The sequence below is a fragment of the Doryrhamphus excisus genome, linkage group LG8 (assembly GCF_037039965.1).
Source record: "Doryrhamphus excisus strain RoL-2023G ecotype Guam linkage group LG8, RoL_Dexc_Guam_v1.1, whole genome shotgun sequence".
Lineage (NCBI taxonomy): Eukaryota > Metazoa > Chordata > Actinopteri > Syngnathiformes > Syngnathidae > Doryrhamphus > Doryrhamphus excisus.
In genome coordinates, this window is record NC_136364.1 from 22,624,864 (window position 1) to 22,652,511 (window position 27,648).

Consider the following 27,648-nt stretch of genomic DNA (forward strand, 5'->3'; position numbering starts at 1 on the left):
TGATCATTAAGATTCAAACAAACTTTGAACTTGTTTAATACGCTGTAACGAGTTTTGAGTGTTTAACATATGAGAAAATGTTATGTTTCTCTGAAAAGAGTGTATAAAGTGTGTCGTGAGGGCATTTACAGCCTTAAAACATATATGATCATTGGAAACAAATAAAGTTGGCTACTTCACAGATTAATTTGTTCAGCAAACTAATTGATAAGATATACTAATTTGTCATGATTTTAAGTCTTTTTTTTTTATCGAGACTTACTAGCAGATATGTTAGCATTCAATTAATAAAATGTATTGGATTGCTCATTGGCACTCTTGAATAAATGCTCATGGAACTTAATTGTCTTGAGTTTGTGTACTTTTGCCTTCAATCCAAGTAATGTTTTTGTGCTTTACCAGACACTATACTGCACCACTACAGTATAAGTATTTTTGCTTATTTTTAAAACATATATTTGATTTTTAACTAACTTTTTCATGCAAATGTGACTGTGCAAACATCACTCTGTTTGCGAATATCCATTTTTAGCCGTGCACATGTGTGTGTGCATATGTGTGTGTGCATGTGTGTCCAGTGCCGCCCATTCTAAACAACAGGATTAAAGTCTGGTGTTTGATTAGATGTTTGTTTGTCTGTGTGGGTTTCATTGTAATGAGAACAGCCAAGGCCACAGAAACACGGGGATGTGAGTTTCTTTCATTCTAATGAATACGGCCGAGGACATTGCTTTATATATTTTAATCAAGGAAGTAGAAAGATGAATAAATGAATTTAATGATCATTTCCCCCTGATTGTGATTCTTGTGGCTATAACCACAATAACCACTATAAGAATAAGATGACGTTGTGCTTCGAAGTACTTAAATGCAGCACTAAAACATGCTGACCAATGCAATGATTACATTATAAAATGTTGCATTTTTCTCTTGAAGCAACATAAAAGATTGCATAGAAGAAAAACAGATTGTGTCAAGTGCAATCAACACCATGAATTTAGCTTTGTCAATTGCCCAATAGTCCAGTTTGATGGGCCATGCTGCCACCTAGTGGTACAACTCATGCATCAATCAACATGCAGCTTGGCTTATCATGAATAATAAACACATTGTTTACATTTCCTACTCTTCAGTAAGAACTAACAACTACTTTTTCTACATTACGAGATGTAAAATAATCACTGACACAAAGCGTGTGTGTGTGTGTGTAACATCCATTTATTACCACCTTATATGACAAATCCGGGAATTACAAACATTGTTTCATTAAAACATCACCACTAATGTTTCCGTAAAAGAAATGGAGAAAAAATAACTCCACACACAAAAACAAAATAGTAATAATTAAGTTATAAGGGTGATGAGTCAACCTGAGAAAATGTACAAATGATCGACGGGCAGGAAAACGAAAAGCAAATAGAAGCAGAGGGACCGTGATCAATATTATCTGTCATGAGGTACTAAATAAAAAAATAGTTATTACATTTTTATTGTTTTGAGAAATATACTTTTGACTTTAGGCCGTTATAAACCTTTCTGCCAATAAGGTTTATCTAAAGACAAATTGCCATCAATATGAAAGCATCAGCAACTTGAAGCGTTGATTAAACTATTCAAGGAAAGTCGCTTAAAATTTTGAGTTCCACTTATCCTTATTTTTAAAAATTACATTTTAAAATAGTTTCAATGTTAGAAGCCAGAGCTGTTCATATATTTGCTTGATTTTGTTCTTGTGTTGAAATTAGATTGTTCCCCTCAGCTCCATGCCTCGTATTGTTGTGGAAAAGGAATTTCCACTCAGTTAACGGAAGCAAAAATTGTGACTATCAGCAATAATCAATATTCTAATCACTGTCTTCGGAAATGCTGATGGGTTGAAGCCAGCACTCGTGCGGAAACATGCAGGGACAGAGAATCCAGCCGGAGAGACCACCAAAGCGGTGATCTCTGCAAACCCGGGAGCTGAGGCTGGTGCATGATCGAGAGCACAAGAGGATCATCTAGCACCATGCTGGAAAGAAGCACCGTGAGCCCCCCCCCAGCGGATAAACAGCCATCCTCTTGTCTGTCCCTACTAAGTTTGCACTAGAGTCATTTGTGTATTTTTGTATCCTTTACAATGGTCTCCACCCCATCGTGGAGTCAGAGTAAAGACAACTAGGACATATGTACATGAGGAGATCTCATCACCAAAGAGTTGGTACATGCACAGAAAAAAAAAGGGTACCATAGAAGTCTTCCACTGAGAGCACTAAGAAAAACACAACTATACACCTGATATATCATAAATCTTCCCTACATACTACTTACACAGGAGAGGAGGGGGGGGGACAAACAGGTGAAGAAGAAAAAGTGAAAAGTAGAAAGACAAAAAACATTTAAGCACGCTCCCCGCGGATGCGACGTGCCAGCTGGATGTCTTTGGGCATGATGGTGACACGCTTGGCGTGGATGGCACACAGGTTGGTGTCCTCAAACAGACCCACCAGGTAGGCCTCGCTGGCCTCCTGAAAAGCACAACACGTGGCAGAAGGTCAGAACGTGCAGATCATGTTTAGCTGGGAGAACTTTTGATTTGTTTTTTAATTCAAGAACACAGAGATTCACCCACAAACTGACCGCTGTCCATTTTGAAAAGTGTGTACATCTTACATTGACATGTGGTAGGATTTGTAATTCTCCATTTTGGCTGTAAAATCGCGTGTTAATGATGACACGCACCTGCAACGCGCCAATGGCTGCGCTCTGGAAACGCAGATCCGTCTTGAAGTCCTGAGCGATTTCTCTCACCAGGCGCTGGAAGGGCAGCTTGCGGATCAGAAGCTCAGTGGACTTCTGGTAACGACGGATCTCACGCAGAGCCACGGTACCGGGCCTAAAACACATTAAAAATTATTGGGGTGGGGGGTTGATAATGATGATTGGCAGAATGATGGATTTGGAACCAGATGGAATCTGAGTCACAGTCTAGCATCTCGACTAGTTTTGAGCCTCGTGCTACAACTGCATTTACTTTTTGTGGTATATGTACACTTTATGTACATGCATGCTTATGTATTTTATGTACAGTGGTGGGGTGTTATATTTCACTGAAAAAAACATGCATTTTGTGTTCAGTTGTGTTGTCATTGACTGATATTTCAATTTGTTCGACAATCTGAAATATTTAACTGTGACATACAGGCATGCAAAAAAAATCCGGAAATGTGCAAACTTTTTAAAACCTATTTAAACCTATTGTGTACTTATAAATTACAATCCACTTAGGTTGAAGGGTGAGGCGGACTGGCTGTTTTTCCAGGAAAAAAATGAATTATTATAGGATGAAACTGTTTATTTCGAATTCTCTCACCTGTAGCGATGAGGCTTCTTCACACCTCCAGTGGACGGGGCGCTCTTGCGGGCAGCCTTTGTGGCCAGCTGCTTACGTGGAGCTTTTCCTCCAGTGGACTTACGGGCAGTCTGCTTGGTACGGGCCATTGCTACTAAGGATCACCTGATGTCCAAAGATAAAATTTACATTCAAATCAGGGATGAATTTTGACATCCTTGATGGACTACCAGGATATTTAGGGATACATTAAGGGGTTGTTATTATTTAACAGAACGGAAAAAATATAAAAGTTCTCAACTCCTGTTTCAATTCTAGTACTATTAATGAAATTACAGATTATGTTACACAATTCCACACCATCAACATAATTCTCATGCTCAGTATATCAATTGCCATCTCCGTTTTTATTTACAGCAAGCGCTAATACTTGTGACATATCTGTGACTTGAGCAATTTGAGGTACCAATGCCCAATTCCTCTCGAATTAAAATAGTCACAATTGTCAGTAGAAGACAATACTGCAAACTACAATCATGAAAATGAAAACTGAGCATTGGTACGGTATACTTCTAAATACACCCTTTTGGTACATCTTTTGTATCGATATCGGTCATACTGTTTTAGTCGAGTTTGTGTATTTTGGATTTTGAACAACTGAAAGAAGTGCCAGCGTGCGACATACATCAATCAAAGAAGAAAAGCTTAACCATTGGCCCGAATACCAGCTCGTATAAGTAAACACCAAATATAAGCCAATCCGGATGTTCATCCTGGTTAGGAGGCGGGCTTTACAGTTGACTTCCAGTGTTTGTGGACCCGCCTCCCTCGCGCTGATGGCGGCGGTTTGATGTGCATACGGGATGAAGACCCAGGCAGACGGAGCAGCACGTAAACAACTTGGATTTGCAGACTAACCGCTGTTCCCGCGTACAGACGGATGAAAGAATAATAAAGAGGACATTCCAAGGATTTCAGAAATATATAAAGCACACCCGAACGGCCCCGCTGGCGACGCAGAGCCGAGCAGAACAGGCGCACAATTTGAACCAAAATTCCGCCTCATCTGAACCGACGTGCAACTGTCGTCTCGACCGCCTCGTTTGTTATTTTCAAACACGACAAAAACGATCGCTTAACCGCCGAATAAATAAACACAAAAACCCACTAAGTTGCAGTAAAACAACTAAAGTTCATTGATGAATCGAACAGCGAGCCTTAAATGGCTTACCTTGAAGAAAAAGTGAACAGAAGTGGTGAGAAAGGTTTAGCTTGACTATTTCCTTCTTCGTTTCCACAATGGGAGGAAGCGTCCAGCGGGTAAAATGGCCGCCGTGTCAATCAAGTGTCCCAAAATGCAACAGGGTTCAAGACATGTTTTCTTTGGGTTGTGGTTCTTTCGTGTTTGGCTAAGTGACGGACTCGTCAAAACAAGTTTGGCCGCTCTTTTATTATTTTAGTTTAATGACGCTGTGCTTGCTGCTGTGACCGAATAAGGAGTTTTCCAGGCTTTTAACTTATCAATATCACTTCCGGTTGTAATAGTAAGTACTTTTCGTTATATAGTAGCATTTGCTAAATCGCTTTATAAAATACAAATTGATTATATTACAACTATGAATATTATATAAATAAGTATATTTTGAAAAAGCCAAAACTAAAAAAAATTAAATTGTAGAATCTGTCCACTACCACTACATATATATGAAAATATATTTCATGTTTTGGTTCAGATGTTCAATATGAACATTTTAAATCACCCACTCGGTGTAACCACAAGAATCAGTTTTATTTATGTATCTATGTGAATTTTTGGAGTACAAATGTTTTAGCCTTCAAAATGACCAAAAACAAATAAAATACACAGTAGGAAAAAAATAGGTTAGCAACCTGAGAGAGAAACAAAAAGTCATAACATTGCTTAGACATGATAATTTGGCCAAAATCAGAGTATAATCAAGTTTGCTACATTTATGCCGTTTTATAAGTGTGAAACCATGCAGTCATTGTGCAATGACATTTGAAATTGACAACTAGAATAAAGCAGTTGGATTCTGTTACAATATTAAACAGGGTTACACCATTGTTGAATAAAGAGAACTTAACATTGAAAAGAAATGTATATTTTAAACAAAAAGAACAATTTTGCAGCAACAGAAGAGTCATAACAATGAATGTGTCCGTCTGATATGAAAATGTCTCTGCTATGTTCTAAACTCTTTCCAGATTACACACTACCCATGGCTAGCAAAACACTTAATTCATAGCAATAGCTAAAGAGAGGAGTGTAAAAGTTTCAAACATACTTGACTATATATCTGAAAAAAAAACCTCTTCTACTTGTAGCACCAAAGAAGACATAATCACACATTTATGGTTATCACAGTCATGATATATAGAGAACCTCAAACCAAACTACTACCTGTATGAAGGAAAGCATGGTGAAGGGGGAGGGACGAGGAGATCATTTCATAAATCGAGAGAGAAAAAAAAAAACATTTAAGCACGTTCCCCGCGAATGCGACGTGCCAGCTGGATGTCTTTGGGCATGATGGTGACACGCTTGGCATGGATGGCACACAGGTTGGTGTCCTCAAACAGACCCACAAGGTAGGCCTCGCTGGCCTCCTAGAGATGGTTGCAAACAATGAGGCGTTTTAAAGACATGATAACGGCAGACTGCAGGTATTTACAAATACCTGGAGTGACACATACCTGCAGAGCTCCGATGGCTGCACTCTGGAAACGCAGATCCGTCTTGAAGTCCTGAGCGATTTCTCTCACCAGGCGCTGGAAGGGCAGCTTGCGGATCAGAAGCTCGGTGGACTTCTGGTAACGACGGATCTCACGCAGAGCCACGGTACCGGGCCTTTTACAAGACAGGAGAAATATTGCACTTGTCTGACTCACACCAGTATTGGGAAGCAATAGTTGTCTGCATAACTGATGAGGAATGACTAATTGTGCACATGCAAGTGGGGTATCACTAGATGATTACGGTCTTGCTTGGGTCTCACCTGTAGCGATGGGGCTTCTTCACACCTCCAGTGGACGGGGCGCTCTTGCGGGCAGCCTTTGTGGCCAGCTGCTTACGTGGAGCTTTGCCTCCAGTGGACTTACGGGCAGTCTGCTTCGTACGGGCCATTGCTACTAAGGATCAAGGCTGAGAGTACAGAAGGTTTTCACTTAATGAGTGCAGAAAAAAACACTTTAAAATGTATTGACGGTGGTTGTTGATGTTGGTGATATGGAGGATATAAAATAATAATATAAAAGGTTATATATTTCACATAATAGTATAAAAGTTATGACTCAGATTACGTATATGTGCTTTTGGAAACGTATGTTTTCAGTCTCCGCGGCAGTTTATACAATGACCTGCCTGCGTCATAAATGACAACGGAGGCGTCCAATCATCAGAGAATTTGAGGGCAGTTGTGGACCTTTCAACCAATGACATGAGAGTGGGTGAAACCCCGCCCATTGCGCACGGACGAGGGTTTGCTTGTTTCGGTGTACGGGGCATCCCCGTGAAGCACTAGCGTAAATTTTCAGATTCAGAATGAGCTATTTTAGAAGAAAACCACGTGACACCGCCCCTGCCGTGTGTCCCGTGTGCGCAAACAAACACACTCGGGCATAATGGCTGGTTACTGGCATGAAGGTCTAAACGGGAAGAAAAATTCGCTTAAGCGATCGCAAGGTGACGTTAGAAACGGTCGAATTGTGTAAAACCCGCAATATTAAAGTGGAATATTATTTATGTAAAAGACACTAGACATGTTGGGGAGTCGCTTAATGTACAATATTTTGTCAGATGATCCCTCACTTGAGGCGCATTTCCGAGATAAAGTGGAGCAGACGCGAATGTTTTTTTCAGCTTTCTGACCCAGCAGGCAGATAAAGGGTCGACTCGCGTTTTCTTTTTGATCGAAAATAAACCAAAAAACTAATCCATCCGAAAACACCAACCGTACTAAATGATATATTGAAGTATTATTGACAGCATGACACTTACCTTTGGAAACTTAGTGCGAAACTACAGCCTTCAATTGGAATTTAATTTCTTGAGTCTTCTTACGCGTTGTTGTCGCTACAAAATGAAGGAGGGGGGGAAAAAGAAAATAGGAGTGTGTTTGGAGGCACATTTCCCATGATGCATTTGGGAAATACATACACACATGCTGCATCAGAATTACCAATTACATGTAGCTTACTATAAATACATTTATACTGTAAGCAATAATTACAAAAACACGTTTATAAGTTTTTATTTTTTAATTTCACCTGAAAAGAGAAGACATCCCATTTTATTTTTTTCTGGTGGTTTGCATTATTAACTTAATTCGGAATATTAATAAGGCTCCCAAAATGTCGTTAAACATTTTTATGTCGTAAACACACATTATATACCCAAATAAAATAGGCACATGTGTATTTGTATAATGTGTTATTTCTGTCTCTTTCTCTCGCTCACTCTTTCTCTATCTCGCTCACACATAAAATAATGCTCAAAACACAGAGAAAGACGGCATATTGTATTTAATTGTAGTAGTAACTTCGTATTTCAAGTTGCACATGTTGCAATTAAAGTACTAATCCTATAGGTGGCGCCGACGGGCACTTCCACATTTCCCCACAAAAGAGGAAGACACGTGATCAGTTTTCTCGAACTCCAACATGGCGGCCGCCAGGAGGCTGAAGCGCGTGGTGGCCTCACAGCCAGGTTATTTAAGTTTAAATGACTCTGCAGCCGCAATTAGTAGTCGACGAAAACGCGTCAACAAGAATAAGAAAAAGAACTGGAACAAACACAGCGATATCAACGATGTAGAGGATTTCTTGGAGGACATCAGACATCAAGAGAGGACCATCGGGTGAGTTAGCCAAATGTCTCCTGTGTTCAAAAAGGACAACTCGATGCAAAGTTTTTGTTAGTCTTTTGTATCTTTGTAACCCAACACTTCGGCGCTTTGTCTATCTTGCAATTGTTGATTATGCCGTACTGTGTAAATTCAGTGTTTGATTAAATGTATTAACGGTGTGTTGCATATATTTTGTCTCGTTTTACAGTGGCCTGTTGTCTGAGAAGTCAGACGATGGCTTGTTCTTTTTGGATATTGGACAGAAACAGAAAGATGACCATAAAGGTAAAAATTACACGGTTTTGTTTTACATTTCAGTGTTACAATAGTAAGTACTATATACATTCAAATTTTTAGTAGCATTTTGTATTTAATTCTCATCTTAACGCCAAAACCCTTAACCTCATTCTGTATTTTTCCCTTTAAGTACCAAACAAGGTGGAGGGGAAGAGGAGGAAAGGAAGGTCACAACATCCTCTCAGGATAGATATGATCCTGCAGCATGGCTCACACATCCCACCAATTAAAGAGTGAGTATCCATCATAACTGTGATTTGGTGCGCAGCTTTGGGAAATATGTAGTATTGATGCAACTTGAATGTACAAAAGTTTACTATAAGTGTGTCCAATGATGATCTCATCCTTGCGCTCACAGTATTTCCTTCTTGGAAATGTGAAGACAACACATAGGAGCTCGGGAAACTGTTGTGTGAATGGTATCCTGGGATCTGAGGATTTGAAAGCACATAAATTTGGGTCATATGCCCTTTAATTTGAATGCTCCTTTTTTAAAAATATATTGTATCGTAGTCATATAGCAATACATTTACCCATGATTACGCCCAACACAATTTAGCTGACCATCTCTTTCTTGTGCGCTTCATCAGTGTACTTTCCCACCAACAACCCAATGCCAAGAAACTCCGTCGCCATGCCGAGATGGCAGCGCAGCGGGCGGCCAAAGGCATAGTTCCAAAGAGTCAGAGAAAGCAGCTCAACAGGAAGCTGTCTAAGACAAGAGCCAGAAAGGCGGAGACAGAGGCCAACAACAATCCAAGCAGAGAATATTACGACATTTGGAGTCAAGAACGTGAGTTCTGTCCTTCGTTTTTATACTGTAGTGACCCATATAACCGGGGAATTAACTCAAGTGTGGTAATTAATGCAAATGATGCTATAAGGATCTTAGAGGGATTGTTTGCATTGTTTTACAAAGTTGTATGACATCCCAATCAGTAGTGACTAACCCCCCCCCAGACTTTGATAATACGATATCAAAGTGAAGCAGAGCAGTTCGAGGTCTTTTTTTTCCTGGGGAGGCATTTTGTCATACAAATGTATTAGTCTTTTGAGGTTTATATAGTGATAGAACACATTCTGTATGCCTTGCAAGTCAAAGTCCCATAAAATGGTCAGTACAGGTGGGAGTGTCTTGAAAAATGTCAGCATGAATGAGTTAATATGAATGAATCGTAATGCTCATATGTTTTTGCTCTGTGAACTAGCCAAAGATTCATCAGATCCATGGTACCTTCAGCAGACGGGCAAGAAGCGAGTAAAGGTAAGAATCCAGCACAACTGTGTTTCATCATCATGAGCTTCAGTTGCATTTTTCAGAACCATTTAATTATGTTGCCCTAGCGACCCGAGAAGTTGAATGAGAAGCCGTCTGTGCTCCCTGCGGTGGAAGTGATTGCTCCTGGAGGTTCCTACAACCCAGACTTCTTTGCGCATCAGGCAAGCTGCTTTACTCTTATCTATACCGCGAGGTTTAAAAATCAGAATCAGAAAAGGGTTGGTTGCCAGGTATGATCAAACACATACTAGGAATTTGTTTTGGTATAGTAGGTGCAGACACATCTATTAAAAAAGAATGAAAATACAAAATATACAAAATAAACTGTATAAATATATGTACACAGTCTGTTTTTCTTGTTATACCAGAAGTGCAGTCTGATTGTTTAAAGAATACAGAATACCATAGCATATAGCACCACTTGGAATATAATGTCAACACAACTCAATATGGCTATTCCAATGACTAAAACATACAGTAAGTTTAGTCTAGTTGCCCGGTTTTCTTTCTTGAGATTCTTTTTATGGCTATTTAAAATTATATTGGAGATGGGAATTTTTTTTTCTTGCTTAGAGTTCTGACTGCGGTATAAATTGGGTTGTATAATCAAAGGAGAACTTGAGTGAATATATCTTGGCGCAGGAGTAATGGGATTAAAAAAAATGTAAATTACCGTGCACAGACTCGTGTAGCAGCCAGAGGATAATACATTTCAGTTTCTGAAGTAGAAACTGATTCCAGAGTGGGGAAAAAACAATCTTGACACATGTTTGACAAATGACTGGGGGGTTTGGGTTCGGGGGTCAGTAATCGCCAATGGGTTTCTCAAGTTGGTTTGAATGAAAGAGGACGAGGCACAGTTGCCTCTAATAATGGGCTCAGCAATTTCGGACAGCTGAGGGACGTTTGCAGCCATCTGGTTTCTGATTTGTGTTGAGATAAATGAAAGGATATGCATATCGCATATCACATAGCACAATGTATGTAACTGAAAAATGCATTTGTATAAATGATTTGCATGTAAATATTGACCCAAAAGAAACACCCCAAGACATAGAAAGCAGCGGGATGGAACCCCGCCAGCAGCTGTGAAGCTTCTTCTGCAAACCAGCCAAGTGCTATCTAATAAAACTGCTCAGTCACTGTAGATTTTCACATCCTAGTTGTCTGTTTTCTATTTGCCAAACCACTTAATTACATCGTCTCTCTGTGAACTCAGGCTTTACTGCAAGAGGCCCACGATGTGGAAGTAAAGAAACAAAAGACGGAAGACAAAATTGTGAGACAGCTGGCTGTCAACAAAGAAGACCTGGTGACGGAGGTACAGAAGCCTTCCTACTCAAAAGTCAATATTTGCTGAAAATTCAGCCAAGCCTTGGTTTTACAGTCGGTCCGTCTTTCTAGGCGCACATATTTCAGGAGCAAGTGGAAGGCCTGGTGGAGGAGAATGAAGAAGAAAGCTCTGCTAACGAGGGAGAGGAAGATGGGGCTGAAGGAGCCATCACACAGGCAGAGAAGAAGACTGAGAAACAAAGGAAAAAAGAGAAGGCAGAGAAAATCAAGGTACTTGCTGTACAATCATGTGCTACATTTGTTAAAAGTATACAGTATCCCAGATGTTTAAAGTACTGAATGGGTCAGTTTTTTTCCTCATACCTACGCTTGTGGGCTATTCTCTTTTGAATATCACCTGATCATCAAGCCTTTCCATCATTCCACTGTGGTGCTCACATTTGCGCCCTTAGAGCTGCTTTTGTAATGATGACCAATGCGTTTGTACGTTTGTCAAGGGTGCAGTTTTTCAGCATGCAATTTCCAAACCAATATGAATATTACTATAAAACAGAGGTTTCAAACTCAATTTACCTGGGGGCCACTGGAGCTAGGGTCTGGGCGAGGCTGGGCCGCATCAGGTTTTCCAAAAAAAAAAACCTCGTTTATTAAAAACAGAAAAATGAATAAACTTTGCTTTGGTTCCGATTTTCTACAAGAAAAGCACTGATAAAACATTCCACTGTTTGCAAATATCCATTTTTATTATTCTACACAAAATAAGATCAAGAATAAAGAAAATCAACCAGTAATAAATAAATATAATAATAATAAAACTGCAAATAATTAAAAATTAAGAATCCACATAGTTGGTCGGTAGACAAATTATTTTTTTCAGATAAAAATGAACAAAGCATTATTAGAGCCCTGTAGACATGACAAAAGATGACTATAGTCACATTTATACTCTTTTATTTACAACATATTGCGCAACTGCAGGGTCTTGAGACACATGCTAACTCGCAAACTAGAGAGCTAGTGACCGAAACGGTAGCCTCAAAGTTCATTTCTTTTAAACTTAAAAAGCCAAAAACTTACCACTTCCACACGGATAGGGAGGATAACTTACGTTATTTAACATGAACATTAATCAAATGTATTTTTTTTTCTGGGTGCATACCGGCGGGCCGCACTAACATTAAACTTTCATATCAAGGCGGGGGCCTCAAACTAGTGTCTTGTGGGCCACATTTGGCCCGCGGGCCGTGTGTTTGAGACCCCTGCTATAAAACGTAATAAAAAAAAACTATCCAATAAAAAAATCCACGTAATAGGGTTTAGAGACTTGTCTGAATATAAAACCGAACAAATAGTATGAGTAATGACTCATCTTACCAATTCTCCATTTTTGTCCCATCAGGAACAACAGCGGCAGTCGGTCAGAAAGATGACTGACAAGCGACAGCAGCTTTTCCAGCTTCGCTCCATCAGAGCCACCATCAAACAGCAAGAACAGAGGACCTTCGCTAGGCAGAAACTACGGAAGGCCAAGATGGAAGCCCAGAAATCTCAGCCCAGACGCCTCGGCAAACTAAAGTAGGCACTTAACATGCTCATCACACCTGCCTCCTTGTGTTAAAAGCTTTCTCTGACGCAGCGTTGGGAAAACTCACCAGAGACAGATTAAGTGTCCCGGTTCTAAAATGCCGCATCCATAAAAGCACTTCAGCGACCATTAAAAGCCACCTTTTGTGGTAAATAATCCCATTACTAGTGCCAATGGTTGAACATCCCCCACAGGAATACATTGGCTTGGAGGTCTATCATGGGTGTAGCACACGGATCACAGTTGGGAATGCATGTCAAAATTCCAAGAAACCATTGGTGATACATTATGGTTTACTAATCCTAATGACAATTGACCATGTCTCTCTGAAGCTAATTTGCTTTTGTTGAGCTAATTTTATTTTAAAAAAATTTGGCAAGATAAGTGACTGTTACGCAATTAATTGTTTTTGTATCTCTGTCCAGGTTTCACGCTCAGGACCTTGAGGTCAAGTTGAGCAATGAGCTTACCAGCTCACTACGACAACTGAAGGTATTTTAAGAATTACTTTCTTCCAGTTTGAATTATTCGTGGGCGGGGACTGTTGCTAATTTCTTCCAGTCGGCAAGAGCTCAACTACAAACAACAATGCCTTTTTTTTCACTACTGATGTTGCGTCTCTAACGAATAAGTGTTATTCTGGGCACGGGGACTGTAAATATGATATTGGACAGTGTTTTCCTGCAACATCTTGTAATGCTGTGCCGCTACAGCCAGAGGGCAGCGTCCTCAAGGACCGCTTCAAGAGTCTGCAGAAGAGGAACCTCATCGAACCCAGAGAGAGAGCCAAGTAAGGATCGCTGCTTCCCTCTTACATAACGCTTCATCCCAGGGTCGGTCACATACAGATTCTTGAAAATGTGTGTTGCCTCAAATGTCCCCCCCCCCCCTTTCTCTCTCTTAGGTTCAAGAGGAGGTACAAGCTGAAGTATGTGGAGAAGAGAGCTTTCAGAGAAATCACTTAACGCCACCAACCTCGGGAATGGCCACATGACAGAACTGTGTATATACAACTCAATAATGTCACGTCAATCAAAACAAAACAGAATTCAAGTGCTGGTTGTCGGTGTGGTGTTTCTCAGCAGGTATGATTTTATCTTAAGTTAGTCAGTTGCTCATTATGACCATGAAACGATGCTTATGTTGAGTGACTGCTGCCTTGCATCTCAGCTCCTGCACTTTTGTCGTTTACACCCTTTTTGCGGCAATGTTTATATTAAATCAAATCTATAAATACACTATTTGGGGGTTTGAATTTTATTAATTTTTTTTTTATTTTGAAAAAGTATACTGTCAGAAGGTGGCTTGTGATAACTCATTTCGGCTCACTTAAACTATAAGTGTGTGCTACCAAGGTGAACAAGGCTACCTGGTAATTGGTGTGACGTTGTCACCTTCTGATGTACGCAGACTTGAAAAACCACACCGAGGCATAAAGTCGTGCACTATTGCATTATTGAACTAAAACCATAACAAACATTATGAACTCTATTGTGCCTTGCACATCCTTTATTGGAACGTATAGATTAGCGGTCTTCAACCTTATTTGACACCGACTGGCTTGTGTTCCCCAAAATCTCCATCGGACTGGGGTGGCTTTATAGCGCTTTTAATTTCTTATGCATTGTGTAAACCAGGGCAGGAACAAGATCTCATTAAAAGCACAAAATCAATACAGACCATCCTCCAGTATGTGCGTGGAATTAGTTTTCATGGACATAATGTCATAAGTCAATGTGCTCATTATGAATTAATTTGAAGTTGTGCACCAACAAATCAGCATATGAGTAATGAATGTCCGACCATCCATTTTCTATATTGCTTATCCTCACTAGTCGTGGGTATGCTGGAGTCTATCCCAGCTGTCTTCAGGCGAAATTCGGGGGTACACCCTGGACTGGTCAGTTTCATTGGCCAGGGTGATGATAAAATACTTGGTTCAAGGGGCAGAATGCATGCATGTAATAAACTTATGATTACTTACTATGATTTGGTGTTTGAGCACAATTGTCTATAAATAAAAAACGCTGGTAGTTGTAAAGGAGCTTTTGGGTTTGGTTGTTTTCATCCATGGTGGTACCAACCAATACTGCTATCACTACTTTCCTAAAACCAGTAGTCGGGAAGAATCAGGACATTGGGAACTACTTTAGGGAAATCTATTTGTTTTTGTATGCTCATGCCAGACTAACAGATGGTAGCCAATTTGTTTGTTTTTCTGTCCCTTTTTTCTTTCCCTTTTTTTTTTTTTTGCTTCTCTTGTCTTCACGTGGGAGGCACAGTGCTGCCAGATTGTTTTAGGATTGGGCGGCACGGCGTATTTGTGTGTACGTGTGTGGTAGTCACTCATTACCAAATACGGGCACGTGACCCCCTCGGCTTATTTGCTGCACAATGACAGGATTTGGCCCAGTGTGCCCCTGCCTGTCTCACCTCTGGACTGTGTTGGGTTCACAGATGCTGTGCTCGCCACAGTCCGGCACACTGGAGCACGATGGCATGCTCCAGATGTCAGCTGCAGCCAGCTGAGTTCAACTATAGCAACACATTACACACAAAAAGCATCTGCTCGGACAAAAATAAAATACCACTGCTAGCGTATCATACATGTCCAATATCCACTCTATTACACAAGTAAATTATCCTTTTTAATCTTTTGCAGTAAAAACTAATGGGAAAGGATGCATTTGTAGTTTACTGAAAATAAAATCAAATGTATCACACATCTGATATCTATAGTAGGACCAACAATTTTGCTAAGAGAATGCTAGTATACACTGATGGTCATAAAGGTTCTAATTGAACACTTTATTATTGTATATGCACGTTGATGAGTGTAGGTCACCTACTTCATACGGAGAGCTGTTTCTAACATTTTGGTTAGAGAGTCAAAATATTAGACACAGCTCCCAAAAACAAATATTTACAATCTCTGAAAATGTCAGTATTTTCTTGCCAAAGCATCAGAGATGGGCTATAATACACATTTTTAAGTAAATACAAGGTCAGTATCACCCATACAGACGCTTATTGCTTGGACATTTTCCGAGATCAATTGATTTTGTTCTTAACTTGATCATAATTATAATCAAAATAATTATAATCAAAAACTACATTTAGAAATGCAGCAATATAAGATAAACAGTATAAATATTGCTTCTTATTGCAAATGCATTAGCAAAATAAAGTCAAAAATCATGTTGGTATCAATCCACTAGTATCCTGCAGAGCAATAAGGGTGGATGCTAAGGGTCCTGTGGCCTCCAGGGGGCACCAAAAAGTGTAAACATTTACTTTGAATAGCCATTTTCCTCTTCCGCTTGTCCTCACTAGGGTCAGAGGGTATGCTGGAGCCTACCCCGGCTGCCTTTGGCCCATTTTATATGACTACAAATCATACCCCTAGTGCCCATCATTGTAGTATATAGTCTTACATATAGTTGTATATAGATATTTCATATAGCTTTTGCATATAGTTAGTAAATAGTGTATAGCAGGGGTCTCAAACGCGCGGCCCGCAGGCCACAAGTTTGAGGCCCCTGCCTTGATATGAAAGTTTAATGTTAGTGCGGCCCGCGCAAGTTTGATATGGATGCTGTATGGTATCATGTACCCAGAAAAAATGATTACGTTTGATTCATGTTCATGTTAAAGGTTAAATAACTGTTAATAGTTATCCTCCCTATCCGTGTGGAAATGGTAAGTTTTTGGCTATTTAAGTTGAAAGGAAATAACTTGAAGGCTACCGTTTAGGTCGCTAGCTCTCTAGTTTGCGAGTTAGCATGTGTCTCAAGACCCTGCAGTTGCGCAATATGTTGTAAATAAAGAGTATAAATGTGACTATAGTCGTGTTTTGTCATGTCTACAGGGCTCTAATAATGCTTTGTTCATTTTAATCTGAAAAAAATCATTTGTCTACCCACCAACTATATGTGCTTTTCTTAGTTTTTATTATTATATTTATTTATTGCTGATTGATTTTGTTTATTCTTGATTTGTTTCTTTTTCAAATTATTTTGTGTAGAAAAATAAAAATTAAGATATTTGAGAACAGTGGAATGTTTTATCAGACCTTTTCTTGTAGAAAATTAGAACCAAAGCAAAGTTTTTACATTTTTTTTGTTTTTAATAAATGCATTTTTGGAAAACCTGATGCGGCCCAGTCTCACCCAGACCCGAGCTCCAGTGGCCCCCAAGTAAATTGAGTTTGAGACCCCTGGTGTATAGAATATGGATTCGCCTATACCTTTACACAGCATGCAACCAGGGAATATATTTTACAGTAAAATGTACTATAGATTGCTCCTATTCTTAATGTCATCACAATCCAATACACACACACACACACACACACACACACACTGATTCCATCACATTGTCCCGGTGTTACACACTTCCCTTGTGCCAGATCGTTATCCTTGCATAGCCTCGGTATGCCTCTGGAATTGGGTAAACAACCAATGCAGTCTGCAGTGAGGCATTAACGCTCATGCTGAGAACATAACGGAAGGTGATGAGAAAAAGCAAAAACCAAAAAATGAGTGTGTGGTTTATGAGAGGGGTACTGTATGGTGTGTGTGTGTGGGGGGGGGGGGGAGTTTGGGGGATAAATACGGTGATGAAGAGCGAGCGAGAGGAGGGGGTGGAGCAGAGAGATGAATCCTTTCTCTAATCCTCTAGACACACACTCGGTCTGGCTGCCTACTAACTCCGAGAGCGGGCGAGGGAGGCGGAGGCTGCAGGTGGAGGCTACCAACGTGTGGAGTGTGGAACCAAGTGGGGAAGGAGACGAGGATGAGGTGGGGACGAGAAGGAAGAGCACCCTCTTGCTAAGCCAAATCCACTCAGCGGGAGGAAAAGGTGGAGGAGGGGAGGGAGGAGAGACCACCGAGCCACTCTCGCACGGCTTCAAGCGGAGGAGACCGTCGGAGGGAGCAGGAGGGCGATGCTTCTCTTCGCCGCTGCCTGAACAAAAACCAGGAGCGAGGGGGACGCACGCGCTCTGATCCGGGAAGAGAAGACGAGGTCATGAAGAGCATGGGAGGGGGAGACGGATCTCTTTTAAATGAAGCTGACGTCAACGTATGGACATGACCCCGGTTTGACAAGATGCTCTCGGTGTGCTTGAGAAGGTCTTCCGTAGGAGATGGGTCCACGTTGGCTCTAATTGTGGCTGCTCCTTGAAAGTCATCCAGAGACACAACTTGTGTGACAGGAAGTGTACTCGAGAAGACCCTCTGGTGCAGAAGGTGAGCTCACACATGCATTCCATACATGATGGACCATGTTCTGTCACTGATCATCTCCACTCTTTCAGGTTCCTACCACCAACCAAAGCCGCTCTATCGCATCTTTGCACACAAGTTGGGAGAAGAAGGGTCTCGCACACCTTCACTGGTATCTCACTGACAAAAGTCAGGGTCAGCTTCATCGTCCCTTTCCTCGGTGGATGCCTCCAAAGCGCAGCCATGGGAGAATGGACCATCCTGGAGCGCCTCTTGGAGGCCGCCGTGCAGCAGCACTCCACCATGATAGGAAGGTGAGCGTCTCATCACACGTTTGTATTCGACCGCATGCGTACTTGTTGCACGTCCCGAACGTGGATCCAGTCCTGCTTCCAGTTAAGTGATTCCTGGTCCAAAGGGGCTCCTGGCAGAGCGAGGGTGGAGGGGGGGGGGCTTTAGCTTCTTTAATCCTCCTGAGTGACATGATGGAAGATTTAGGCAAACAGGAGAGACGCTATTAGCCCACGCAGAGGCTTTGGCTATCGCAGCTAGCCGGGCAGCGTGAGGACATGTTGCCTTTAACGTTAACTTCATTCACGTTCTGGGCTCTTTTCATACTCCGGTGCCTCTTTCCTTCACACGTGTGCATACAGCCGCCCCCCCCCTTTGTATTATTTACCGTAGCAAATACAAACCAGTCGCTCCGGTAAGGTCACGGCGGTTACGCGTGTACTCGTCTACACGCCACGATGTGTTGTATTTTACTTCATGTTACTCCTAAGACCGCAGAACGGGGAATTATTTATGAGCGCTTTAGCCCCGCAGGCACATCAGCTCGGTAGTCGGTATTAAACATGATTTCACGTCTTAAACACGGTTTTACATCTAGTCCAGGACATAGGATTCATTAGCTTGTGGGAATTAGCAGTTGAAATGAAACCATCCTGAGTCATTCTGTTTAGCGCAAACTCTGAATCACAGAGTGACCGCATGCAAAGCATTTCATCAAGTAAGTCATGTACAAATGATGAGTAAAACATGTTTTTGGACGAATTCATGATACACAAAAATAGGCTGCACTTGCAGTGTAAATAATCTTTAATGAGCCGAGGCACATATTTTATGTAAGATAAATGTAAAAGCACACCACCATGGAGAAATGTCTGAATGGAAACAGGGTGCATGTCCGCTCATACCATTGGGGCCAAACTGACCTGTTAAAATATATACTATCTAAACAGGGGTCTCAAACACATGGCCCGCAGGACACTAGTTTGAGGCCCCCGCCGCGGCCCCCACAAGTTTGATATGGATGCTGTATGGTATCATGTACCCAGAAAAAATTATTACGTTTGATTCATGTTCATGTTAAAGGTTAAATAACTGTTAATAGTTATCCTCCCTATCCGTGTGGAAGTGGTAATTTTTGGCTATTTAAGTTGAAAGGAAATAACTTGGAGGCTACCGTTTAGGTCGCTAGCTCTCTAGTTTGCGAGTTAGCATGTGTCTCAAGACCCTGCAGTTGCGCAATATGTTGTAAATAAAAAGAGTATAAATGTGACTATAGTCGTGTTTTGTCATGTCTACAGGGCTCTAATAATGCTTTGTTCATTTTAATCTGGAAAAAATCATTTGTCTACCCACCAACTATATGTGCTTTCTTAAGTTTTTATTATTATTATTATATTTATTTATTACTGATTGATTGATTTTCTTTATTCTTGATTTGTTTATTTATTTGTCATCTTATTTTGTGTAGAAAAATAAAAAGTAAGATATTTGAGAACAGTGGAATGTTTTATCAGAGCTTTTCTCGTAGAAAATTGGAACCAAAGCGAAGTTTAAAAAATTTTTTTGTTTTTAATAAATGCGTTTTTTTTGTTTTTTTTTGGAAAACCTGATGCAGCCCAGTCTCACCCAGACCCGAGCTTCAGTGGCCCCCAAGTAAATTCAGTTTGAGACCCCTGATCTAGACTATTTGACTTGGACCTGCATGTTTTGGAGTAGTACAAATACATGGAAAAAAAAATATTTACAATTTTTAGTGCAAACTGTCGAGGGCTGGCATCAAACCAGCACCCTGTGCCAGCTGTACCATTACACTGACCGGAACTGCAAGTAAATGGTTGAAATCTGCTTTTTTATTCTTCCTACTTTCTATCATTGCGGTGTCAATCAACCATGGCGGTCTCAGATCACTTTTTTTTCTCTTTTCTGCCTCGGGCTGACTTGATGCTCGATGCCCCCCCCCCCCCCCAATCGATCATGGGGCCTTACACACAGAACGTGTTCTGCATGTAGGGAGGGTGGCCCTGAGCAGGTGACTACACTTGTTAATTCTAGTCATCCCCCGTTTATAGCGGTTCATTGGTTCCAGACCGGACCACAGTAAATGAATCTTGGAATATAAGATTCAACGTTAATAAATCAGATTTTCCCTCTTATCAGTCATCGTTTACAACACATTGCGCATATGCTGCAGAGAGTCCGGATGACTGCTACAAGCGAACCAGTTAACCTCAAATTTAGTTTTTCTGAACTTAAGAAGCCAAGAACTTACCACTTCCACACAGAATGGGAGGAGAACTGTTTTTTACTCTATCATGTTATGATCATGACTATGCCATGTTGGACTTCATGCAGTGTCATTACTGCTGCCCAATGACCAGAGTATTACATATCACTTGCATTTCCATATGTTTTGAATAATAATACACCATAGTCTACCACAAAGTCGACCATTTTCTAATTAATTTCTGAAAAACTGATATATGGTAATGGTTTTATTTCATTTGAACATGCATCAGATTCCAATTGAGTGCATCCCATAATCAGTTCCCAGTTCCACATGTCCAAAAGGAGTAGGAAGAAGCAAAGCTTATTAAATCCTACCCCTCCATCTGGTACTTTTACAATCAGTAACCGTTAGATTTGTTCACTTCCTGCTTTCCATAATACAGTTCAAGGTTTTTTTTTCCGTTTTTTTTAAATAATGTACCTCGTACCGAAGTACTCGGTGATATGAGCATCCAATGCCATAATGGGTACCATAGTAAGTGTCAATATAGTGATATATATAGCACATCATGACTGGTTCAAGACTCTTCATCCTTGTATTTAGCTAATTTATTTTATTCATTAATTTATTTTATTAATTTTTATTAATTTTTTTTTAGTTTTTAAACATTTTTTAAATTTTTTTATTTTTTGTCCCGTACCAAAGTACTGGGTGATATGAGCATCCAATGCCATAATGGGTACCATAGTAAGTGTCAATATAGTGATATATATAGCACATCATGACTGGTTCAAGACTCTTCATCCTTGTATTTAGCAAATTTATTTTATTCATTAATTTATTTTATTAATTTTTATTAATTTTTTTTTAGTTTTTAAACATTTTTTTAATTTTTTTATTTTTTGTCCCGTACCAAAGTACTCGGTGATATGAGCATCCAATGCCGTAATGGGTACCATAGTAAGTGTCAATATAGTGATATGTATAGCACATCATGACTATATATATTATACTATATCTATATTGAGGGAGAGAGAATCGAACCGTGATATTGCAAGGGACGTCTATATGTACCTTCTGCCACCTAGTGGTAGAGCATTTAATTGTTCTGCATGGCATTATACGTTTCTAGCATAGATAAACTACACCTCATTTGTGGTAAATAAATCATTTTTATGGACCAATGACATGAAACTGTATAATTTCCCGCCGGACACCTGATGATCGCTCCCGACACACCACAGTGGTCGTGGTCGGGAATCACATTATATATTCCAACATGTCTCATTCACTCGACCGGAACATTCACACAGTAGCAATTACTGTAAGAGTACTGCGTATTGGTTAGGGGTACTTCAAAAGCAGAGGCCATATGTCTGTCATCTGATTGGCTGGTTTGATTACAATGTTGGTTGCCTTTGCTTCCTCCATGATTTACCAAAAGTGGAGCATTTAGTCACATTGCCGCAGGCAGTCGGTGAAAATGATATTGAGAAGAAACAAAGAGTGAATGAGGGAGTTAAGCAGGAAAAGCGCAAATTGCGAGGGAACTCGAGGAAAGTGCAAAGCGAGAGTGAAAAATCAGCCGAGAGAAAAGTGGAGCTGACAGACTGCAGGATGTGTGGGAGACGGCGAGTGGATGACGGAGGAAGAGGCAAGGTGAACGCGAAGGGAGCGAGGAGGGCTGATTCACACACAAGCGAGCGGACACATGGCGAGTGTCTGCAGGGCGTTGAGAGGGAGCCAAGAGGACTGTCTCGTCACGAGATGGTGCTGTGGGTCATGACCTCAGCGGGGGGCCCGGGACACCCCAAGGCGACAATCCTCACATCTTAACGCAGTTTATTTTTGTCGTCCGGGCAGATGTGTTGCAATGAACAACGTCAGGCATCTTAAATATTAAAAGTCACATACGGTAAAGATTTACAGAGCCATGCTAAATATTGTGTTGCTCTACATCAGGGGTCTCAAACTCAATTTACCTGGGGGCCACTGGAGCTGGGGTCTGGGCGAGGTTGGGCCGCATCAGGTTTTCCAAAAAAAACCAAAAAACGCATTTATTAAAAACAGAAAAATTAATAAATTTTGCTTTGGTTCTGATTTTCTACAAGAAAAGTTCTGATAAAACATTCCACTGTTCTCAAATATCTTAATTTTTATTTTTCTACACAAAATAAGAAATAAAATAAATAAACAAATCAAGAATAAAGAAAATCAATCAGTAATAAATAAATATAATAATAATAATAATAAAAACTTAAGAAACCCTGTAGACATGACAAAACACGACTATAGTCACATTTATACTCTTTTTATTTACAACATATTGCGCAACTGCAGGGTCTTGAGACACATGCTAACTCGCAAACTAGAGAGCTAGCGACCTAAACAGTAGCCTTCAAGTTATTTCCTTTCAACTTAAATAGCCAAAAACTTACCACTTCCACACGGATAGGGAGGATAACTATTAACAGTTATTTAACCTTTAACATGAACATGAATCAAACGTAATAATTTTTTCTGGGTACATGATACCATACAGCATCCATATCAAACACAACATTAACATTTGGCCCGCGGGCCGCTTGTTTGAGCCCCCTGCTCTACATACTCACTTTGTGTCGGGGTGGGTGGTACTGCGATTTTAGGTATTGACTTGATCCCAAGAAAATACACGGCCGGTATCGCCAAAGTCTATACTTTTTAACTGACACTTGGCAGATGTCACTTAACCTCAATGAGACCCATCAAAATAAAAGTTGCAGTTTTTATGATACAGTATGATAATATGATACACCAATAGTTGTTTTGTCATGAATGTTGACATTTATTAAAGCAATGTCCGTTGCTGTTAATAACAGTTTACATTTTATATAAAAAAAATAGTAGTATGTGCTCATGTCCACCACAGTACATTGGATAAGTTATTTGTTTTCAATAATAATTCAACAATAATTCCTAATAAATAACACGTGCTACTTTTGGGTCTAGTCAAGTCTGAACCCCTGACATCACTTCCTGTCTGTCCCGCTCCTGTAGCACTGGAACAATCTTATTTACAGTATGTCTTATATGGCTTATGCATTAGTAATACATAGGATAATGTAAATATAGGGGTGTTATTTCATGTTTAGAGGGCTCTAAAAATGGTACTTAAAAGGTTAAAAATGGGTTTACTATGCTCTAACTATGAAAATAAGGAAATAAAATACTTTAGAACCACTTAATCGTCAAAAAACATAAAATAATGCTAGTCGCTATGGCAACTGATTAGGGATGACAGGTCTTCTATTTCATGACACAAACACCAACAAAACAACTGTTTTTTTTGCTTGTTTTTTGTGTAGAGTGTTATGCATATGAAAAAAAATGGTTATGAAAGTCTTATCCCTCACAGAAGATATGAAAATGCATCACTAGGTCTCAGGAGGTTACATACGTATATGTCTACTGGTCACTTTATTGGGGACCACGGCATAATCCAATGAGATGTATTCCAAAACAAATGCGGATAATACAGTAGTAATGTTAATGACACGGCCAATAATGCTCATAGCTATATTGAATATCAGTAATAGTAATAATTCTGAAGATTATCTGTGTGAAGAAAGAATTAGTTATATTAAAAATGTATTTGATTTTCCGAGTGTGTTTCATGGCCAGCGAGTGCCTCCATTTCTGTTAGCGTGACCGTGCAGCACTTTAGGTTAATAGGCAAAGAAGCGCTTAGCTATTTCTAGCATCATTTTCCATGTTTCACATTTCCGCAGGAAAGTGTTCCTTCAGCTCAAAACCGTGTAATCCTGGTCTGCTCCACGAGTGACATGTATTTATTATTTTTTTTTAATGTGAATTCCTAATAATTCCTGAATCGTAAAACCTCAGATTCTTCTGCTGTGATTTTGCTCATTGCAATGGTCGGTGAAGGTGTTATCCTGAAAGGAGGTAATAACCCGGGCAACACATGTTGGAACAATCCATGACTGCCATGACAACCTTCTGGAGTCTCACTGTGCTTGCTGTTTGTGGAACATTAGAAGGAACTGCAGCCAGAGTGTGTATGTTAGCGTGTGTATGCCAGGCTTCCATGCATTTACTTAAGCTGAAATTGGTTGTCTAGGTTGTGTTTATGCGTTTAGAGCAGGGGTCTCAAACTCAATTTACCTGGGGGCCACTGGAGCTAGGGCCTGGTGAGGCTGGGCCGCATCAGGTTTTCCAAAAAAAACGCATTTATTAAAAACAGAAAAATGAATAAACTTTGCTTTGGTTCTGATTTTCTACAAGAAAAGCTCTGATAAAACATTCTACTATTCTCAAATATCTTACTTTTTATTTTTCTACACACAATAAGATCAAGAATAAAGAAAATCAATCAATCAGTAATAAATAAATAGAATAATAATAAAACGGCAAATAATTAAAAACTAAGATTTTTTGGAAATTATTTTTATTATTATTAATTATTAATGTATAATATTTAATATTTAATAATTTAATATTATTAATTATTTTTAGAAATGATTTTTTTCATATTAAAATGAACAAAGCATTATTAGAGCCCTGTAGACATGACAAAACACGACTATAGTCACATTTATACTCTTTTTATTTACAACATATTGCGCAACTGCAGGGTCTTCAGACACATGCTAACTCGCAAACTAGAGAGCTAGCGACCTAAACGGTAGCCTTCAAGTTATTTCCTTTCAACTTAAATAGCCAAAAACTTACCACTTCCACACAGATAAGGAGGATAACTATTAACAGTTATTTAACCTTTAACATGAACATGAATCAAACGTAATATTTTTTCTGGGTACATGATACCATATAGCATCCATAACATTAAACTTTCATATCAAAGCAGGGGCCTCAAACTAGTGTCCTGCGGGCCACATTTGGCCCGCGGGCCGCGTGTTTGAAACCCCTGGTTTAGAGAGAGCTTGTGTTTGCGGCCCAGGTCCAGGTGTAAATGACTGTCGTGAAACCATGTGACAAGCCGCGGGACGGCGGCCATCGGTAACGGAGATAAAGGACTCTCTACTTAAGTACTGTCAACACATCACTCACGATGTCTGCAGTATTCATCCCATTGGTCTCAGCCTTGTTTGTTAGCCGTGATTGGTCAATATGCCTCAAGTGTGCCCTCCCACCAGGCCATTATTGATCTCCAGTAATGGTATCGGAAGTGGAGCTTGATAGAAGCCTGGACACTTAATGAAAATGTAAATGCACTCATGGGTTGCTGCAAATGGAATATTAAGTTAATAATTAAAGCTTTAAGAAGCTTAAGAAGGATGTGTAAGTCATAAAATAAGACAGCAATGCTTTACACAGCAGGTATTATCCGTATTAACCGTATTTGGTGCTCTTTTATATAGCACAATATTAGCAGGTTAAAGTAGCGCTCTGCATCACTTACACCGACAAAGTCGCTCTGAACAGTGAATGAAATATTTTTATTATTAAAGGTAGATTTTTATTGTTTACAAATATTCAAATGAAGGATAACAATAATACAGATTGAATAATATTAATGTTTTACTCATAGCACTGTAGACATTTGAGAAAAAAATGGGTAGAAAAGCAGAAAGTATGAAAATTTATAAAAAGAATAATATAGAGAACTTAATAATAAAAATATTTTTATTATTAAAGGTAGATTTTTATTGTTTACAAATATCTGGAATGACTTCCAGATGGGTTTGTTGGGGAAAACTGCATTAAATCAAATGAATAATGAAAATAATATTAATAAGTTTTACTCATAGCACTGTAGACATTTGAGAAAAAAATGGGTAGAAAAGCAGAAAATATGAAAATTCATAAAAAGAATAATATAGAGAATTTAATAATAGAAACATTTTTATTATTAAAGATAGATTTTTATTGTTTACAAATATCCGGTATGAGTTTCAGATGGGTTTGTTGGGAAAAAACTGCATTAAATCAAATGAATAATACAGATTGAATAATATTAATATGTTTTACTCATAGCACTGTAGACATTTGGGAAAAAATGGGTAGAAAAGCAGAAAGTATGAAAATTCATAAAAAGAATAATATAGAGAACTTAATAATAAAAATATTTTTATTATTAAAGGTAGATTTTTATTGTTTACAAATATCCGGAATGAGTTTCAAATGGGTTTAAATGAATAATAAAAATAATACAGATTAAATAATATTAAGTTTTACTCATAGCACTGTAGACATTTGAGAAAAAAATGGGTAGAAAAGCAGAAAGTATGAAAATTCAAAAAAAGAATAATATAGAGAACTTAATAATAAAAATATTTTTATTATTAAAGGTAGATTTTTATTGTTTACAAATATCCAGAATGAGTTTCAGATGGGTTTAAATGAATAATAAAAATAATACAGATTAAATAATATTAATAAGTTTTACTCGTAGCACTGTAGACATTTGGAAAAAATTGGTAAAGCAGAAAGTATGAAAATTCATAAAAAGAATAATATAGAGAACTTAATAATAAAAAAATGGATAAAAATAGTAAATGTTAAATTGCAATCATTTGTATGAATACAGCATATAATACAATACAACATATAACATGTATTATTTTTTAACATGGCACATATAAACATATATATATATCTATACAGTATATAAGCATAAAGGCATTTTGAGGCGCATACAAATGTTGACGATAATGCGGAGGTGACCGCGCCTGTACTCGTCGACGTTGTTGTCGTCACGACTTAGGCTGACCTGTTCTGCATGTCCGCATGACCGATTCCAACGGGCTGCAGGAAGGCGTGCATGTTCTCGCGTGTGCGTGTTCCACATGTCCTCTTTCACCGTACCACGCCGAGCTAAAAGCGTTATTAATCAGCCAGCGCTATTTCCACGTGCCTCCGTGTCTTTGTTGACAGGCACGGCTCTGTTGTCACATGACCTTTAGATCATTATGCTTTTATTTTGCAAATCCCTCTGGAGCGTTCACGACCCCCATGGAGGTGATGGATGATTTTGTTTGTACGGCAGGAAGCTGATCTGGCAAATGTGTGCTGGTTTTTTTTTTGTTGGGGAAGAAAGGAGCGTAAATGAAAGGCAGAATACCAGAAATAGGCTGTCCCATTGCTTTGCTTGTGTCCAATTCCCTTGAGTGATTGTTAAAAAGACACACTTACAGCAGCCCAAGTGAGACCTTCACCATCCATTGGTCTCATCCCCGACTGTTCCTGCTTTCACACTTCCTCTATCCATATGTAATGACCCCTGGGGAGATGT

The 27,648-nt window shown here is 39.4% G+C and overlaps 4 protein-coding genes across 4 annotated transcripts in view; 2 read left to right on the forward strand and 2 right to left on the reverse strand.

The window, feature by feature from the left end:
* Positions 1-1,200: 1,200 nt before the first annotated feature.
* LOC131135141 (histone H3.3A) lies at positions 1,201-4,730 on the reverse strand. The gene is made up of 4 exons (XM_058081075.2): positions 4,563-4,730; positions 3,353-3,496; positions 2,722-2,875; positions 1,201-2,507 (listed from the first exon to the last, which is right to left on the reverse strand). Exons 2-4 carry the CDS (start codon positions 3,478-3,480, stop codon positions 2,379-2,381), a joined length of 411 nt encoding a protein of 136 aa, XP_057937058.1. The 5' UTR covers positions 3,481-3,496; positions 4,563-4,730; the 3' UTR covers positions 1,201-2,378.
* Positions 4,731-5,101: 371 nt separating this feature from the next.
* Positions 5,102-7,504, reverse strand: LOC131135140 (histone H3.3A). Its single transcript, XM_058081074.2, has 4 exons — positions 7,350-7,504; positions 6,349-6,494; positions 6,047-6,200; positions 5,102-5,959 (listed from the first exon to the last, which is right to left on the reverse strand). Exons 2-4 carry the CDS (start codon positions 6,474-6,476, stop codon positions 5,831-5,833), a joined length of 411 nt encoding a protein of 136 aa, XP_057937057.1. The 5' UTR covers positions 6,477-6,494; positions 7,350-7,504; the 3' UTR covers positions 5,102-5,830.
* A 385-nt stretch (positions 7,505-7,889) lies between these two features.
* Positions 7,890-14,697, forward strand: nop53 (NOP53 ribosome biogenesis factor). Its single transcript, XM_058081073.2, has 12 exons — positions 7,890-8,208; positions 8,405-8,481; positions 8,624-8,726; positions 9,084-9,286; positions 9,702-9,757; positions 9,838-9,933; positions 10,992-11,093; positions 11,177-11,335; positions 12,465-12,640; positions 13,076-13,142; positions 13,364-13,440; positions 13,555-14,697. Exons 1-12 carry the CDS (start codon positions 8,012-8,014, stop codon positions 13,613-13,615), a joined length of 1,374 nt encoding a protein of 457 aa, XP_057937056.2. The 5' UTR covers positions 7,890-8,011; the 3' UTR covers positions 13,616-14,697.
* A 2,633-nt stretch (positions 14,698-17,330) lies between these two features.
* gjd1b (gap junction protein delta 1b) overlaps positions 17,331-27,648 on the forward strand; it is a 39,131-nt gene continuing 28,813 nt past the window's right edge. Inside the window, exons 1-2 of the mRNA XM_058079872.2 lie at positions 17,331-17,899; positions 17,968-18,189. Of these exons, the coding sequence (XP_057935855.1) occupies positions 18,119-18,189 (71 nt within the window). The 5' untranslated portion in view covers positions 17,331-17,899; positions 17,968-18,118. The remainder of the gene's footprint in view (positions 17,900-17,967; positions 18,190-27,648) is intronic.

Coding starts and splice junctions, on each gene's coding strand:
- LOC131135141 (XM_058081075.2), bottom strand. CDS start 3,480: ATGGCCCGTACCAAGCAGACTGCCCGTAAGTCCACTGGAGGAAAAGCT. Junction 2,876..3,352: donor AAGAAGCCTCATCGCTACAG/GTGAGAGAATTC, acceptor AATGTGTTTTAG/GCCCGGTACCGTGGCTCTGC. Junction 2,508..2,721: donor CAGCCATTGGCGCGTTGCAG/GTGCGTGTCATC, acceptor TGTGCTTTTCAG/GAGGCCAGCGAGGCCTACCT.
- LOC131135140 (XM_058081074.2), bottom strand. CDS start 6,476: ATGGCCCGTACGAAGCAGACTGCCCGTAAGTCCACTGGAGGCAAAGCT. Junction 6,201..6,348: donor AAGAAGCCCCATCGCTACAG/GTGAGACCCAAG, acceptor GTCTTGTAAAAG/GCCCGGTACCGTGGCTCTGC. Junction 5,960..6,046: donor CAGCCATCGGAGCTCTGCAG/GTATGTGTCACT, acceptor AACCATCTCTAG/GAGGCCAGCGAGGCCTACCT.
- nop53 (XM_058081073.2), top strand. CDS start 8,012: ATGGCGGCCGCCAGGAGGCTGAAGCGCGTGGTGGCCTCACAGCCAGGT. Junction 8,209..8,404: donor CATCAAGAGAGGACCATCGG/GTGAGTTAGCCA, acceptor CTCGTTTTACAG/TGGCCTGTTGTCTGAGAAGT. Junction 9,758..9,837: donor CGGGCAAGAAGCGAGTAAAG/GTAAGAATCCAG, acceptor ATGTTGCCCTAG/CGACCCGAGAAGTTGAATGA.